Genomic DNA, 16188 nt, shown 5'->3' with positions numbered 1-16188 from the left:
TATATATATATATATATATATATATATTCATTTTTAACAGTTTAGAATGTTTAGAATATTTTATTTTATTTTTTTGTTTTTTTTCCTGCTCCTGTCAGCAACTCTTTACATGAGACACATTGTTCCAAGAGGCACAATTGTTGTTTCTCATTTTGTTTTCACATTCAGGACAAATGTTGCTTTGTTCAGGGTCTTAATAAATAGTTTTTGTAAATCATTATTGAAATGTTTTATCAAAATGAGTAAAATGTCCACATATGAGGACATTTGATTTAGATAATGTTTTCTCAGAAACTACATAATGTAAAAAGATAATTCTTTGTATTTAGACTCATCAGGTCCCAGTCAGGCCAAATAATAAAGAGTAATTAATAAAGCATATCATACAAGAGCTCGGGTCTCAGGAGGTTAAATACACATATAAATCAAATGTCTAAGGATGTAGCGTTATATTCTGATCTGATTTGGTAAAGTTTCATGAACAGTGGGGTGTCTCCATTCAGGACACACCCCTGCCTTATGCAAAAAACACGCGAACTCTTCCACTAAACTGACTTTAGAGTCAAGGGATTAGTGCACGGGTACGAAAAACGGTCTCCCAGTTTCTGTAGTAAGTTAATTTTGGACTTGTCGTTTTCAAAATTTGACTTCATGCTTTATGCATAAACATATCGTTGGAAAAAAACTTTACAATTTACATGCATTCAACGTTTTCTTTCCTTTTCTCTAAGATTACAACCATGGGCGCAGAGACGGTCGATGGGGTCCCTGTGAGTGACGCGGAGCAAGATAAAGCAATTCCCGACAGAGAAATTAAACCAAGGGGCAAATGGGCCAGCAATACAGAGTTTATTCTTGCCATGGCAGGAGAAATCATCGGCTTGGGGAATGTCTGGCGTTTTCCTTATCTATGCTTCAAGAATGGAGGAGGTAAGGGGAAACACGGACAGGCTGTACAGAACCCTATAGAATTTAGACGGATGCAAAATGTACCACTTCACTACAGTATACATGTCTGTGTCAATGAATTCTTAAGAAACATTATTAAAACAAATGATTTAAACTAAAAATAGAAAGTGAGAGTTTGTTGCAAGGCATACTGCTCTTCTTCAAACATGTGACTCTAATTATTATTTTTGACTGTGCCATTCCCTGTCCCAGGAGTGTTTTTCATCCCATACTTCGTGTTCCTGTTTTTCTGTGGCATCCCTGTCTTCTTTCTGGAGACCGCTCTTGGACAGTACACCAGTGAAGGAGGGGTCACGGCCTGGAGGAAGATTTGCCCCATGGCGGAGGGTGAAAACAAGGCTTTCACTCTTCTACAATTTCATGCTGATTAGATGTCTTGACATGCACACATCTTATACTGTTGTTTTTGTCATTACTTGAGAGTATGGTAACTCCTAGTTTGATCTACTGTTAATGTAGGATTTCTTTGTTACACAGGGGTTGGCATTGCATCACAAGTAATTGTGAGCTACTTGAACATCTACTACATTGTGGTTTTGGCCTGGGGTATTTTCTACCTGTTTAACTCCTTCCAAAATCCGCTGCCATGGTCCTCATGTGACAACTGGTGGAATACTAGTAAGCCAGATTTTCAAGCATGTTTATGTGGACTTGTGTAGACTTGCATTTTTTTTGCACAAAAGTCAATGAAAGAGATGTCCTTAAACGTTTATTATCTATTCAATTCTTTCAGAGGCGTGCCTCACTAAAGGAAACGAGTCTTTCTTCCACAATATCACTTCAGATTATCTTGAGGATTTCAATTTCACGTTAGTAAGCTTTTACATTTATTTAAAACTAGTCAAAAGTGCTTTTGGCTAGCAAAAGTGTTCGATGAAATATTGTTAAGAGGTGAAAAGTACACATCATAAATCTCAGAATAATCACACTCTGTAGGTTTAAAGCATAACTTTGCAGAAATGAATTATTAAAAAAACTAAAACACAAATCAGTATATACAGTTACAGATACAGTTGTTCATATTTGCTTTTATGTTTGCAGAAGCCTTGAGCCAACATCACCAGAATCTGAATTCTTCAAGTGAGAATCACACTTTTTTTTTTTACAGACACTGTAAATGTGTAAAGAAGGACCAGACAGAATGCATGTTGGTGTTTTTCAGAATACCTCCAGATTCTTATTGCTTTTCAAGTGCAGTCTAGTCATCTTCAGATTTTGGGAGTTAGTGTTTTAAATCAAAAGGAAAAGTTCATCCAAGAATCATCTAATAAATCTGGTAATAAATCTGGTTTGTCATGATGTTCAAGTTATAGTCTTTTAATGCATGCACCCTGTTTCACACCTCTTTCTGAAGTATTCTGGTATTGCAGCAAAAATGGGCTTTTTTTGTCTTCTTTAAATAAAATATTGGGAAAATGTAGTTGATGCACACAAGGCAAGGGGTTTATATGCAGACTTCTGATGAAATATAAATTACACATCGCTTGTGTGTTATTTTGAACGTCTCAGTGACACCATTCACATAAGTTGGGCTTATTCTTATTATTCATTTCTCATCATTGTTATTGTTTTTTTTCTAGTAACCGTGTTTTGAGAATGAATGACCCTAACAGTGATGGAAAGATTCTCTGGGATCTGGCGTTGTGTCTTCTTGCTGCATGGATAATCTGCTACTTCTGTATTTTTAAGGGAGTGAAATCCACAGGCAAGGCAAGTATCTTTTCTATTAAATTGTCATTGTTTTTCAACAATGTCCAATGGCATACATCCCTTATGTTCAGTATTTTAAAAACAAATGCATTAAACACATTTAATTAAATATCTGATAAATGCCTGTAGGAGGTTTCTGCACTGTGCTGTCTCTTACTATTTCCATTGTAAATATCCTCTTGGTTGTGATTGAATGCACTTTTTCTTACTTACTTACAATCTTCACTTATGTATCAAGCTCTGATTTTCACATATTCATTTCATAATCCACTTTGCTAACCCTAACTCTTCACTTTTGGTATTGGGAATCACGTTTCCCTTGTTGCAGGTTGTATACTTCACTGCTACATTCCCCTATTTGATGTTGATCATCCTTTTCATCCGCGGAGTTACACTTCCTGGAGCTGGAGAAGGAATCAAATATTATTTGCTTCCAGACTTCAGGAGACTCAGCGATGCATCTGTAAGTATATGCTTCTGCATTGCAGAGTCCATTCAGACATGTTATATGAGGATATAAGGGAGTATTACTAATTATTAAGTATTATCTATCTATCTATCTATCTATCTATCTATCTATCTATCTATCTATCTATCTATCTATCTATCTATCTATCTAATTAATAACTACACTAACTAATAAAGTATTTTCAAATAGTAAAAAGGTAAAACTAAAATGCGTTTCCTTCACCTTGTATGTGTTGTGTGTATCCATTTAAGTACCTCAAGGGTCATAGGGCATCACATGAACCTTATGACCTCCCATATGGAATGTTTTTACTCTGCATTCATGTCAAGGTGTCTCTCAGTGAAGATGGCCAAAATATATGAATTTATTATTATTATTATTAATTTAACCTTTTGATAGAACATTATTTTTTTTTGTTTTGGGTGGTTGTAGAATAATGCATTAGAAAAGTTCTAAAACAGGATAGATAGACATGGTTGGGGGGTTAAGTAACTCCAGATGCTACTAACACCAGAGAACACCAGATGCAGACTAACACCAAAGATGCCATTTTAACATGCGCCCCTCAAAGCAAAAATGTGTACAATGCATATGGACTGGGCTCCCTTTTAGCATGTAAGTTTAAGCTCTGACATAAGATGAAGTCATTTTTAGACAGCTTGCATAGTTGGATGCAACAATTTCCTCTTTGTCAGATGTCAAAGACCTTGTTGTATCCAACGCAGCGAGAGGAGTCATCCCTATCACAGGACTATATCACTGTAGACTCCTGCCACCCTTTTGTGAGAAATGCTCAGTGGCGCCTTTAATGTAAACCAGATGCTGTCCAGACCCATACAGACAAAGCTTCATGTAAATAAACCCTCACAGTTACAATCATGTCTTGTTGAATACAGCAGAGCACATGTGGTACAGACTGTTTAATACACAGTGCTGGGTGTCACATGGATTGTCCATTAGAAATGCCTTTTGTTTTTCTTGCTTGCATTCCAGCTCATAAAATGGTCCTTAATAATACAGTTTAACCTTGTAATGGTCCCTGAAGGTTTGGAGCGATGCAGGCACGCAAGTTTTCTTCTCCTATGCTGTGTGCCAGGGAGTACTGACTGCTCTTGGGAGTTACAACACTTATAACAACAACTGCTACAGGTTTCCACATTTAAAACATTTATTTATATTTGCACCTTTTTAACCTCTTTTTTGCTTTTGCAGAGACTGTTTGGCACTGTGTTGTCTAAATAGTGCCACTAGCATTTTTGCTGGTTTCGTTGTTTTTTCTGTGCTGGGATTCATGGCTTATGAGCTTCAAGTGCCAGTGGAGGAAGTAACTGCTAGTGGTGAGTACACTACAGATTTTAAATACTCCCATTGTCCACAAGATGGCACCTATGTGTTTAAAGCCAAAGGATATTTGTGGCTCTGCATTTTACAGTTTGCAATGTAAACCCACATAGTTGTAGTGTACAATTATTTAATGTATATGATGTATTTTGGTTTTGATTTAAAACTTTTTTTTATGTTCTTTAAAGGAGTTGGTTTGGCTTTCATGGCTTACCCAAAGGCTCTCTCCATGCTTCCTGGCTCTTCCTTGTGGGCTGTGTTATTCTTCTTAATGATAATTTTCCTGGGCTTGGACAGTCAGGTACACACTGATTCATACATCTTTTATTTCTGTCTAGCTTCACTATATAGAAATGTAATTTTGTTTTTTTTTCTAGTTTGTTTGTGTTGAGAGCTTGGCTACTGCCATCATAGACCTCTTCCCACATTATCTCAGGAGACGTGGAGCCAGGGAGATCCTTGTGCTGGTTATTGCTGTGGTCTGTTTTCTGCTTGCTCTACCATTAGTCTGTGGGGTAAGTAACAGTGTGTAACAATAATGTTTAAAGCTGTTCACACAATGTAAAAACAGGTCATGCAGGTCACAATATATGGAAACATTAGAAGAAGCCTCTCCTCTTCAGTTATTCAGTTATTCAGAAATGTCTTAAGTTATTACAAATTTGTTGAAAAAGACACGCACATCCAAACGCTTCTTGGTGTCAAAAGACTGAGCAAAGCTAGAAAACAAACAAAAAAAAACCTCCATACATCAGTTAAACCTCCATAGCTTTATTTCGCAGCACATTTGACCTGTGGGACTTTCTGCAGTGTCTACAGAAGACCTTGTGACTCAAGCCCTCACAACATTGGCATTCTTAATTTTCCATGATTTAATAATAATATATTTGTTTATTTTTTTGTCTTTGTGTTTAAGAGGGGGATTGTCTTGTTTGGTCTTATTGACGCATATGGTGCAAGTGGACTCACTCTCCTGTTCATTGCCATTTTTGAGTGCATAGTGATTGGTTGGGTGTATGGTATGTTGCATGCAAAATTGTAAGCTAAAGTCAGCTTGACAGCAAATACAATGTCGTTGACAAAGGTGATTGTCATATTCAGGTGCAGATCGCTTCTTTCATAACATTGAGGACATGGTAGGATATCCACCTATCCCAGTGTTAAAATATTGCTGGATGTTCATCACTCCATTCATCTGTGGGGTATGTCTCACACACCTGCGCCACATCTTTCTCATAACTGTCTCTGCAGCCCTGGCATTCTCTGTTTTTTAAAAGTATATTTCTACGTCTAAAGCCATTTTCTCTCCCCTAGATTACACTTCTTTATAACCTAGGTCAGCATAATCGTATTTTACAATATGAAGAGATGGGTTCTTCATATAGAGTAATTGCTGCACTCCTTATCCTCACTCCAATGATGTGCATCCCGCTGTATGTTTTCCGCACTCTGTATTATGTAAGTATTATTACTATATCTCAAAGTAATTAGCACCTTTATTTTAATTTGTTTTATTTATTCCTAATTCATTTTTCTGTAGAATACCAATGACATGACCACACCCTCCAGTGACCTACGCCAGGCTCAACCACACAAACCTATACTGACTCTATGCAGGCGTGTGATCTTTCCTGCCCAGGTGAAACCCTACATAAATGTGGCTTTGGAAACTAATGAGAAACTGGCAATGCATGAACCAGACGTTTAACAATGCAAACATTCACTAGAGATTCCTTCTACAGTGGTGGTCAAATGCATTAGAAAACGTATCATTTTATGTTACTTTGAATTGGACTATGAAATACCCATAGACCAATATTTTACAGTAAACTAGACCAGAAATGTGCTTCTGGAGCAGCAGTGTGAGAACCCCCTTCATCATATGTTCAATGGTGCTTTGGCATGTTTTTCATGCTGGATGCCCTTCTTGTTACTACATTTGATTGAAGTTGTCAAGTGGGGTTTAGTTGCTGAAAAAATGTATCAAATATTAAAGAATGAAAATTTGTGGAGATGAGAATTACGCATTTAGGTAATATGAATTGTCTGAAGGTATTTTCTGATTTTGAAATCATGCGTTTTTATGCTTTTGGCCATCAGTGTATCAAAGTGCAGACTTTATCGATCAAAAAGCACTATAAAGTAATATCATGTACTGAATGTTTAAACCTTTTTAACACATTTAAAAAGTCAGATAATAGATACTCTAACTGTCTTTGTATGAAAAGCATTATAATTGTATCCAGTGCAATTTACAACTGTTGTAATGTTATTTTTCAGTATAATTTCTTTCTTTATCGTAGATATCTGACTGACAATTAAAGTAGCTTCTAAAATATATTGCTAAACTCACTTTTGATTTACTAATAATATTAGAGCACAAAGTAATATTAACAATACCAGTATTGATCGGTACTCTAACCTCATTTAACTCATTATCATTTTTTCCACTTTCTCTCAATCTGTTAGTGTAATTGTATAGTTTCTACTACAAATGTATATCTTGTATTCATTTACATAACATTAATCAAAAAGCTTTCAAATGTAACCATAATAACGTGACATCACACACTATAGATGTGATTGTTAAACTCACACTTGTGTCGACATCATGGCAAACTCACCCATGTGTGTAATCCAAAGCGGCACTCAATTAACAGTCAAATCCGCCCGATGACAGGATGACCCTCAAACCTGACACTTGTCCCCAATGGCAGCAAATGTGGACTGTAAAATATTTTGTGTTTTTTGTGTTTTGTACTTTTTATAATAAAACCAAGTCATAGGTTGTTTAATTTGAGTCATTTTGATTCTAAATTGGTATTAAGAGTTATAGTAATCCAAGAGTTTGAAAGGTTAAGTTTATATTGCCTATCAATAACAGCAGTTTTTGCTTTGGGCAACTATGTTTACTAATACTGAAACACTGCTAGTGAAAATTAGCATTTGGCCTCCACATACCCTACCACAAGCTGTCTCTGTAAGTGTTAACTGCAAAACACATTTATGTCAACAACGACGACACAAAAAGGCAATCGAAAACACACCCATTACTAACCATAACTTCACTGCCATTCACCCCAGTTAAGTGTTAGTTATTTTAGTATATTCATTAACTTAACTGTACTTGAATATTGCACAGAGCTTATTTATTCTGCTGCTTCCCTCATTTTGTTGAATATATGGTACATGAGAGGAAAGCAGGGAAAAAATAAAATATACCTTTTGGAAAAAAAAATATTAATTTATTTGCTATAGTAACATGGCTTGCATTGTTCACATCACAGCAGCATTATTTTCCACCGAATTTAAGCTGAGTTCTATGTTGTGTCATGACTGCTGGGTTCCAGTAACGTAGGTAGGATATTTGTGTTGAGTGTGTTTTTGCTTGAACCTGTTTTAGCAAACTGTATAATGTGGGTTAAGCCTACTTGTAACATATTAGTAGTTTGATGTTTGGATGTAATAAACATTCTATAAAAATATGTATTATTCCTAAAGAGGAAATGAGGAAATTTGTAGGTCAGACTATCAATGTCTGTGCATGACAATAGCCCCTGGATCTGCAGTGACACTGCATTCACACCATGCACAGATAATGGACAAGGTGACACTTTAGGCTCAATTACAACACAGTTTGTTCGAGTCAGATGCTGGCGAGGTTACTGTCCTGATTGTATAGCCTATTTCCAGGATGTTTGCCAACAGTCATTGCTTTCTGTATTTTCCAAAACCGCATGAGTCCTTTGACAAAGCAGGCCCTTCCTGTTGGGAAACACCATGGTAACGACGCTGGCAAAAGCTGACCTCAACTATCACACACACAGAAGTACCAACCACACACTCTGTATCAGTGCAGCCACTCAATCAACTCCACTGCAGAACTGGGCAATTGATGTATCCCATGGCCCCAGGGCCAGACCAAGCACAGCTGACCAGCAATCAAAGTAGACCCACAAGTCGAACTTTATTATTTATCTTTCAATAGACACGGTTAGCCGCTGCAACTGTATACAGTAAGGACTGAGCTGCAACATCAAAGCCCCTTCACTGCCACTGTTTGGATTAAGATCCAGAGCAAACTTGAAAATCTGCTGCAAAGAAGATCACCTGGATTTAAATGGTTTGGATTTTTGAAACTTCAGTTTTTATGATGTAACACTGATGAGCTGGCACGGGACATCTCTGAGGTAGGTTATCATTCCCAGTGTTATATAAAATATGTTAGAATTTATAATGCAAGTCTGTTACATTCTTATTTACTCAATTGCTAACTGATACAACCAAATGCAGCAAGCTCTTGTAACAATAAAAAGATTAGATAATTAGATAGTTGGACTGAAGTACATTGTAAATGTGTTGATTATTTAAAGCAAGCTAAACATTTTATGCAGAAAGTTTGCACAGTCAAAACAGAATAATTGCTTTGATGTTTCACAGATGTCATTCTCAAAGGACATTTTAAATGCATCATTATTGTTGAGTTTTTGTATTTCCCATAAGTGATATGTTTATACAAAACACCAAAGGCTACAGTTCCTATGATATATTGGATTTCTCTATGGCCACATAAAAGTATAGTATGTCCATGATATTGACATATTTATTTCTCCAACTCTCATTGCTGGTATTGGAAAATGCAAATTAAATACCATCAGTGATTTTTCTTTTTTTAGACCATTTCCGGGTCAATCGATGAAAATAGGAACTTCCTCTGAATGCACCACGTTTGACCTCTGTCTGATGAAATGCTAATGATCAAATCCTTTGAATTTAAGTTATAATGATAATAATAAAATATCTTTACTTTTACTTACCATCTCTACTGAGTCTATTCGGTCATCCTTAATTAATTATTATTATTTAATTATTACTCACAAATACAAAACATAATTGTGCTATTGTTTTTATGTCAACAGCTCTGCACACTGCCCTGAACCGTCCAGACATAGTGCTAAGGCCTGGGCTCACTGACTGGCTCCCTGGTCTCTACTGGACCCATTATGGGGAAGACGGGCCAGAGCACAGTGGCCCTAAATTCCCCAACTGAGGTCAAACAGGCCGTTGCTTTTGAGGAAATGGACTCAGCGGTGCCCCCTGGAAAGGCAAAAAAGAAAGAAGAGCCTCCTGATAGGGGCAGCTGGAAGGGGAAGTTTGACTTCTTACTGTCCTGTGTGGGGTATGCTATTGGTTTAGGAAATGTCTGGAGGTTTCCCTACCTTTGCGGAAAGAATGGTGGAGGTGAGGTCTCTCATGATAATGTGACATGTTGTTTTAAGCTACATTAACTATTGAATAACCTCTGCTGGTCATGTTTTGTGTTAGGGGCTTTCCTTATTCCATATTTCACAACATTGGTGTTTGCTGGAATCCCTCTGTTCTTCCTCGAGACGTCTCTCGGGCAGTTCACCTCAGTGGGAGGCCTTGGTGTTTGGAGACTCATCCCAATGATGAAAGGTCAGAAGCATAATGAACAATAAATGAATAATGGTAGGGTAGCTTAAGTACATGCCCACTGTTGATCTGCTAAATAATGGTGTCATGTTCATGTTCTAGTGCCTTTTGCCTGTACCTTAAGGGACCCATATTACGCTATTTTCTGTTACAATGTTGTTCCCTCATCGCAAACATACCTGGAGTTGTGTTTCATTCACACTCAAACCCTGCATGTTTAGGCTGAGTTTTCGTAATTGCTAATCTCTACTGAATTAAAGGTAAAAGGTTCCTGTTAACTTCAAAACTACCACACATGACATCACAAGGTGGACCAAAGCATTTTGAGCTTTGGAGCATGTAGACAGACTAATAATAAAGAGTTACTCAAACATGTGTGAATGAAACAAAACCCAGGTATGTTTTTGATGAGATAACATTCTAATGTGGTTTAAAGCCATTTCCATGTCCATTTTGCGTAATATAGGACCTTTAAAGAAACTTTATATAGCCTGCATCCTTATAGACTAAAAAAAGGTTCTACAGTCACAACTGAACCTGGGTTGCCAGTGGTTTAACCTGCATATAGAGTACACATATACATTTTTATCATTCTCAATCTGTGGACAGCATATATTGCAGCCAGCAGTAGAGACACTTATTAATGATTCATTGAAGTGAAGGGGTTTAGGTAGTGAGGATCAGAGAGAGTGTTTTTAGGTTTTATCAAACATGATTTCAGTATCGAAACTGGAAATACTCTTGTGAGATACTCATATTGACACCAAATTATAACATAAATAAATGGGACATCATGTATAATGTTTTTGTAATTTTTGCATTTTTTAAAATATATCAGCATCACAATTGTTATCAGTAAACGCTATATTTGATTTACCTCATATCAGGGGACATGGGTCATGTTTAAGGAATTTAAAGTCATCTGACATATTCCATTAACCTTAAACTTAATCTTTACAATGGCAATTCTGCCTTTATAAAGTATGCAATACACAGTACTATAGTGAACGCAAATGTCACTGTTTGTCACTGGTAAATCTGGGCTTTAATCAGAGTTTATTGTGAACAGTGTACAGATAGTTGCAGTACTGATTCATAAAGGGTACAGAGGGAGGGAGGGTGCACTTGAGACATAAAAAGGACAAACTTTTATTCATTATTTAGAGATACAACAGTTGACATTGACAGTTTTCCATTCCCAATATTGTTCATGTTTTATCTTGTAGGTGTGGGCTTGGCTGCAGTGGTGCTTTCCTTCTGGCTTAACATCTACTACATTGTCATCATTGCCTGGGCTCTGTACTACCTATTCAACTCTTTTGGTTCGGTATGTCTTGTGTGACTGCTGCATGTCAAATCTATAAACAATGTGAATTAATGACACTGGAAAGGTCACTAATGACATTATAGGGTCGCATGTGGACAATTAGCTAACTGATCAATTGTGTGCTAGTGACAGTAATGAGGTAAATGCAACAGGCATCAGTATGTAAAACTATAATTATCATTATCATCATTTATAGCATTATGTAGTAAACATATCAAGGCACACAGCACACCACAGCACAAAGATGAGTTTAAGTATCTGTTTGTCTATCTGTTTTAATGTATAAATGGGTGTTGTTATTTGTAGGAGCTGCCATGGCAAAGCTGTGACAATCCGTGGAACACAGATCAATGTTTTTGTAACTATAGCCTGATGGACACCACCAACCTGACCAGTGCAGTAGAGGAGTTTTGGGAGTAAATCATTTGAAACATATATATGTGTAGTGAGTGACCATGAGTAGTGCTGATTACACTGTGTGATTTTCCTTTAGGCGGAACATGCACCAGTTGACCAATGGACTGGAGGAGCCAGGAGAAGTGCGCTGGCCCTTAGTGGGGACCCTAGCCCTTGCATGGGTCTTGGTCTACTTCTCCATTTGGAAAGGAGTGGAGTGGACTGGAAAGGTTGATGTTTTCCTCTTCTTCTTTTTTTCCTTTTACCTTTAGAGATTTAAAATTAGGTTTTGTATTTGTTTCATGCCCTTTGCAATGCTGTTATGATCACACCAATTAGTGCACAGGGGAAAAATAATATTATTATTATATAATGTAGCACTGTCACATAACATGTTGGATGTACAAGTCCTAGATGCTATTTATGTACAGTAATTGTCACCCACCACTTCATAATAACTCACTTGAAGGGTGAAGGGACCTGCTTATGTATACACACACATTAATAAACACTTTTACAGTTTAATAGCGATAACACTAAAAAAAGACTTAAATCCTGTACATTTTAGGTTTATGCACAGGTTTGCATGCATTTAAAGCAAGAAGGAGACAAATTCACCTTACAAAACTCACACTGTGACTATATGTTTTCCCTGTCCCAAACCTGGATAAAAGGAAGATATTACAACAAAAATAAAAACATATATTCTCATATTTAAGTTATGTAATTTATGTAACCCACTTATTGACCACCCTTTCATTTGTCTTACAGGTAGTATACTTCTCTGCTACCTACCCCTACTTCATGCTCTTTATCCTGTTTTTTCGTGGAGTTACTTTGCCTGGAGCCATCGATGGAATCCTTTTTTACATCACTCCAGACTTTAACAAATTAATGCGATCAGAGGTACTTTTTATACACCAAAGCAGGGAATTTCAATCAAAATATGAAGCTAAATTGAACGTATGTGTCGTAGGTTTGGTTGGATGCAGCAACTCAGATCTTCTTCTCTTATGGACTTGGCCTTGGATCTCTTATTGCTCTAGGGAGCTACAACCCATATAATAATGACGTTTACAAGTAAGGAAACGTCCTTTAATCTGGTCTAGCATTATAACAATCTGTCTGATATAAGGCCTGGCAGGTATTACTCAATTAATGTTTTTATTCATTTAATACAATACATTTTCTGTCCATCAGATTTATGTTTTTGGCCTTGTATATTGTTTTAGGGACTCCATAATTGTCTGCTGCATCAACTCCTGCACAAGTATGTTTGCTGGATTTGTCATCTTCTCCATCGTTGGCTTCATGTCCAACATTACCAAGAAACCTGTGGCTGAACTGGCAGCATCAGGTAAGATTCAAAAGAGCTTTTTCTTTCTTTTTTTTTCTTTTGGCCTAGTACATTAGATGCCTAACCTGACCCTCTTATGCTTAAGCTGCTTAAGATCTAAAGCATAAATGCGACAGAAAATATGCCTGGTAATTTAGCTTTGCAACAGGGTTTTCCTATAATTTTGTTTCATAATCAGGGAGCATAAATGTCATGTTCTTCATCTCACAGTGTGAATGCAAAAGCAGTTTATTTTTAATTTTGCCAACATGTTCTTTCTCTCAACTAAATTATACATTGGTCACAGCAGGACCATCAAATATTTTATTATTCCTTCTCTTTGCGGTCAGTAGAGAAAATAAACTCCTTCCAAATGCACTAATCTTTTTATTTATTCATTTCCGTTTCCAACATAATATTATGAATGACTTAAATGTAACCCAAGCACATTTTTGATTATTTATTTAGGGCCAGGGCTTGCCTTTTTAGCTTACCCCCAGGCAGTGACACAGCTCCCCATGTCCTCTCTGTGGGCTATCCTGTTTTTCTCTATGCTGATGATGTTGGGGCTGGATAGTCAGGTATGAGATGATGTACAAAAATGTCCATAATGAATTTGGTTTTCTCTCAGTGGACATATTAATATACTTGTTTGCACTCATTTCAGTTCTGCACAGTGGAAGGCTTCATCACCGCTCTGATGGATGAGTACCCCATGTTACTGAGAACGAGGAAGAAGCTCTTCATCCTTTTTGTGTGTTTCATCTCTTTCATTATCGGCTTCTCTAATATCACACAGGTACAATGCATTTCTGTGTATTTTTATGCACACTAGTCTGTTTTACTGCATTGCATATTAAATAGAGATGTAAGTATGACTAAATTGAAGAAGCCAGTAATCGGTTTTGGTAATGACACATGTTTTATGTAGCATAGTTACAAACTAAAAAAAATTGAAAATTGAAAAGAAGCGCAATACTTTGGCTTCTCTGCTCCCCTTTATGAAGACAACAAGATCAAAATAATACAGGTCTTCTGCATATTAAATAGCAGCTAAATGGTCTCACAACAACCCTAAGGTATGCATTTCTTATACATATTTTATGCACCAACAATAAGCCTTTTAATATTCAGCATCTAAAACACTCTCTGTGTGTGGGTCAAGTAGTTATTAGACTGTGGATATGAGCATTTGTTTCCAGTGTCTCTTGTGGGGTCTTAAAGTCTTAAGATGCATGGCTAAATAATTTAACTCATTTTAGAATATTAAACTAGGATGAATGCTGATTGGATTAAAATGCAGAGGGTGTTGTAACCACAGTTAGTGAATGTCTCTGTGGATGTGTGTATTTCAGGGTGGGTTATACGTCTTCAAGCTGTTTGATTACTACTCTGCCAGTGGGATGTGTCTGCTCTACCTTGTCTTCTTTGAAACAGTGTCGATCTCCTGGTTTTATGGTATTATCAATATTCTGTTATTAATTTACACCATTGTGAGCTATAACAATACACAAACAGACAAAGGGAAGGCTACAAAGTCATAATAAGCAAGCTAATTTAGTGCTGTTGGATTGGTAATTGTAGTGATTCATTCAGCATAATTATTCTCTTGCTCAATTGCTTCTTGTGTTGTGCCATAGGAGCAGAGAGGTTTTATAAAAATATTGAAGACATGATTGGGTATCGGCCGTGTATATGGTGGAAGCTCTGTTGGATGTTCTTCACTCCACTCATCTGTCTGGTATTAACCTTGTTACAATAATTACATTAATTTCATCTTTCTTGTGGTCCACCTTTTATAAATGTAAGTTAAGATCTTAAGGAAATAAAAATAGGATTTACAGTATATGCAATCTGAAATAGCTGTATTTTTTTGGCAATTGGAATAATATATTCTATTGAGTTATGGTGTTTATGATAAAATCTTCTGAAGAAGTAAGTTTATCATTGCTCATGTTTTCTCCCTTTTTTCTTTAGGGGGTGTTTACATTCAGTGCCATAGAGATGACCCCTCTGACCCTGGGGAAGTATGTGTACCCGCTGTGGGGCCAAGCGATTGGCTGGTTCATGGCTCTGTCTTCTATGGTGCTGATCCCTGGTTATGTCCTATACCTCTTCTGCACCACCAAGGGAGGCATCAAAACGGTAAGAGGCATTACATAGTCCATTAATTCAGGGAGTGCTGCAGATATCTCAGTGGGTACATTTACATGTTCAGTAAATTTGTGTGTATACTACTTATACTATATATATATATATATATATATATATATATATATATATATATATATATATATATATATATATATATATATATATATATATATATATATATATATATATATATATATATATATATATATATATATATATATATATATATATATATATATATATATATATATATATATATATATATATATATATATATATACATACACACACACACCCAAGACACACATATAACACTATTATGTTACTGTAGTGATGGCGGTAGTATGTGTACGCTGTAGAGGATTTGAGGTCAGGGATTTTCCTAAACTGTGGCTTTGCTTTCATTGTGGGCTTGACCAGCGTTGGCGGACGATGACAACAGCCCGCGAGGCTGAGAAACCATCGGTGCATGAAGATTCGTCACAAACAGGAGGCACCGGTGAGGCTCCTGTGTAACTGCGCTCTGTCAGGCAGAAGTAATCACAACACCACCATCTGTCAAAAACATGCCACAGGACCCTTCTTCTACAGCCTGAAAGGTTACTGAAAGGTGACCATGTATAAAGAGAATGTAATATAGAGGTTCTTGTGTTGATTATGCATTGCAATTTGAAGAATGTATAAAGTATTGTCTTTGTATTTGTTTCCATGTTTTATTGTACTACGATGAATATGCATACTTCACATTTGTTATAATAACATTCTGCTGACTTTGATTCAAGAATCTGAAATGAGTAAAATGGTAAACTACACACTACTATTAAAAGTAATATATTGTTTTAATATTTATACAGTAGGATGATGTAGTAACATTTTGTTATGTTTAATACAAGATAAAGTTTAAGTGTAAATTATCCCTGAGAAGAACATGCATTTAAATGAGTTTCGTTCATACGGTGTTAAGTATTTTTTCTTATGATGGCCTTGGGAAGTGGAATGAGAGAGTTCATTACTGTCAGTGTGTAATGCTGT

General features: G+C 36.4%; 2 protein-coding genes across 2 annotated transcripts; both read left to right on the top strand.

Annotated features, from left to right (window-relative positions):
* The first annotated feature begins 543 nt into the window (after window positions 1–543).
* Window positions 544–7282, top strand: LOC117391762 (sodium- and chloride-dependent betaine transporter-like). The gene is made up of 16 exons (XM_055232023.1): window positions 544–610; window positions 732–930; window positions 1162–1296; window positions 1447–1587; window positions 1703–1778; window positions 2011–2049; window positions 2550–2679; window positions 3008–3142; window positions 4194–4297; window positions 4361–4485; window positions 4678–4790; window positions 4867–5004; window positions 5406–5508; window positions 5591–5691; window positions 5804–5947; window positions 6030–7282. Exons 2-16 carry the CDS (start codon window positions 741–743, stop codon window positions 6195–6197), a joined length of 1842 nt encoding a protein of 613 aa, XP_055087998.1. The 5' UTR covers window positions 544–610; window positions 732–740; the 3' UTR covers window positions 6198–7282.
* Window positions 7283–8510: 1228 nt separating this feature from the next.
* LOC117391759 (sodium- and chloride-dependent GABA transporter 1-like) lies at window positions 8511–15874 on the top strand. Its single transcript, XM_033989661.2, has 15 exons — window positions 8511–8679; window positions 9409–9730; window positions 9815–9946; window positions 11170–11270; window positions 11577–11686; window positions 11764–11896; window positions 12438–12572; window positions 12643–12746; window positions 12899–13023; window positions 13471–13583; window positions 13670–13801; window positions 14358–14460; window positions 14643–14743; window positions 14980–15147; window positions 15577–15874. The coding sequence occupies exons 2-15, from the start codon at window positions 9493–9495 to the stop codon at window positions 15670–15672; spliced, it is 1791 nt and encodes a 596-aa protein (XP_033845552.1). The 5' UTR covers window positions 8511–8679; window positions 9409–9492; the 3' UTR covers window positions 15673–15874.
* The last annotated feature ends 314 nt before the right edge of the window (window positions 15875–16188 follow it).

This window comes from Periophthalmus magnuspinnatus, chromosome 23 (genome assembly GCF_009829125.3).
Source record: "Periophthalmus magnuspinnatus isolate fPerMag1 chromosome 23, fPerMag1.2.pri, whole genome shotgun sequence".
NCBI classification, from domain to species: Eukaryota; Metazoa; Chordata; class Actinopteri; order Gobiiformes; family Gobiidae; genus Periophthalmus; species Periophthalmus magnuspinnatus.
This window is presented reverse-complemented; position numbering and strand designations above follow the sequence as displayed.

Bases quoted from the DNA above. Each gene is read 5' to 3' on its own strand.
- LOC117391762 (XM_055232023.1), top strand. From the start codon at position 741: ATGGGCGCAGAGACGGTCGATGGGGTCCCTGTGAGTGACGCGGAGCAA. The intron at 1,588-1,702 runs GTAAGCCAGATT...CAATTCTTTCAG, and splicing joins TGACAACTGGTGGAATACTA to AGGCGTGCCTCACTAAAGGA. The intron at 4,298-4,360 runs GTTTCCACATTT...TTGCTTTTGCAG, and splicing joins TATAACAACAACTGCTACAG to AGACTGTTTGGCACTGTGTT.
- LOC117391759 (XM_033989661.2), top strand. From the start codon at position 9,493: ATGGGGAAGACGGGCCAGAGCACAGTGGCCCTAAATTCCCCAACTGAG. The intron at 13,584-13,669 runs GTATGAGATGAT...CACTCATTTCAG, and splicing joins TGTTGGGGCTGGATAGTCAG to TTCTGCACAGTGGAAGGCTT. The intron at 13,802-14,357 runs GTACAATGCATT...TGTGTATTTCAG, and splicing joins GCTTCTCTAATATCACACAG to GGTGGGTTATACGTCTTCAA.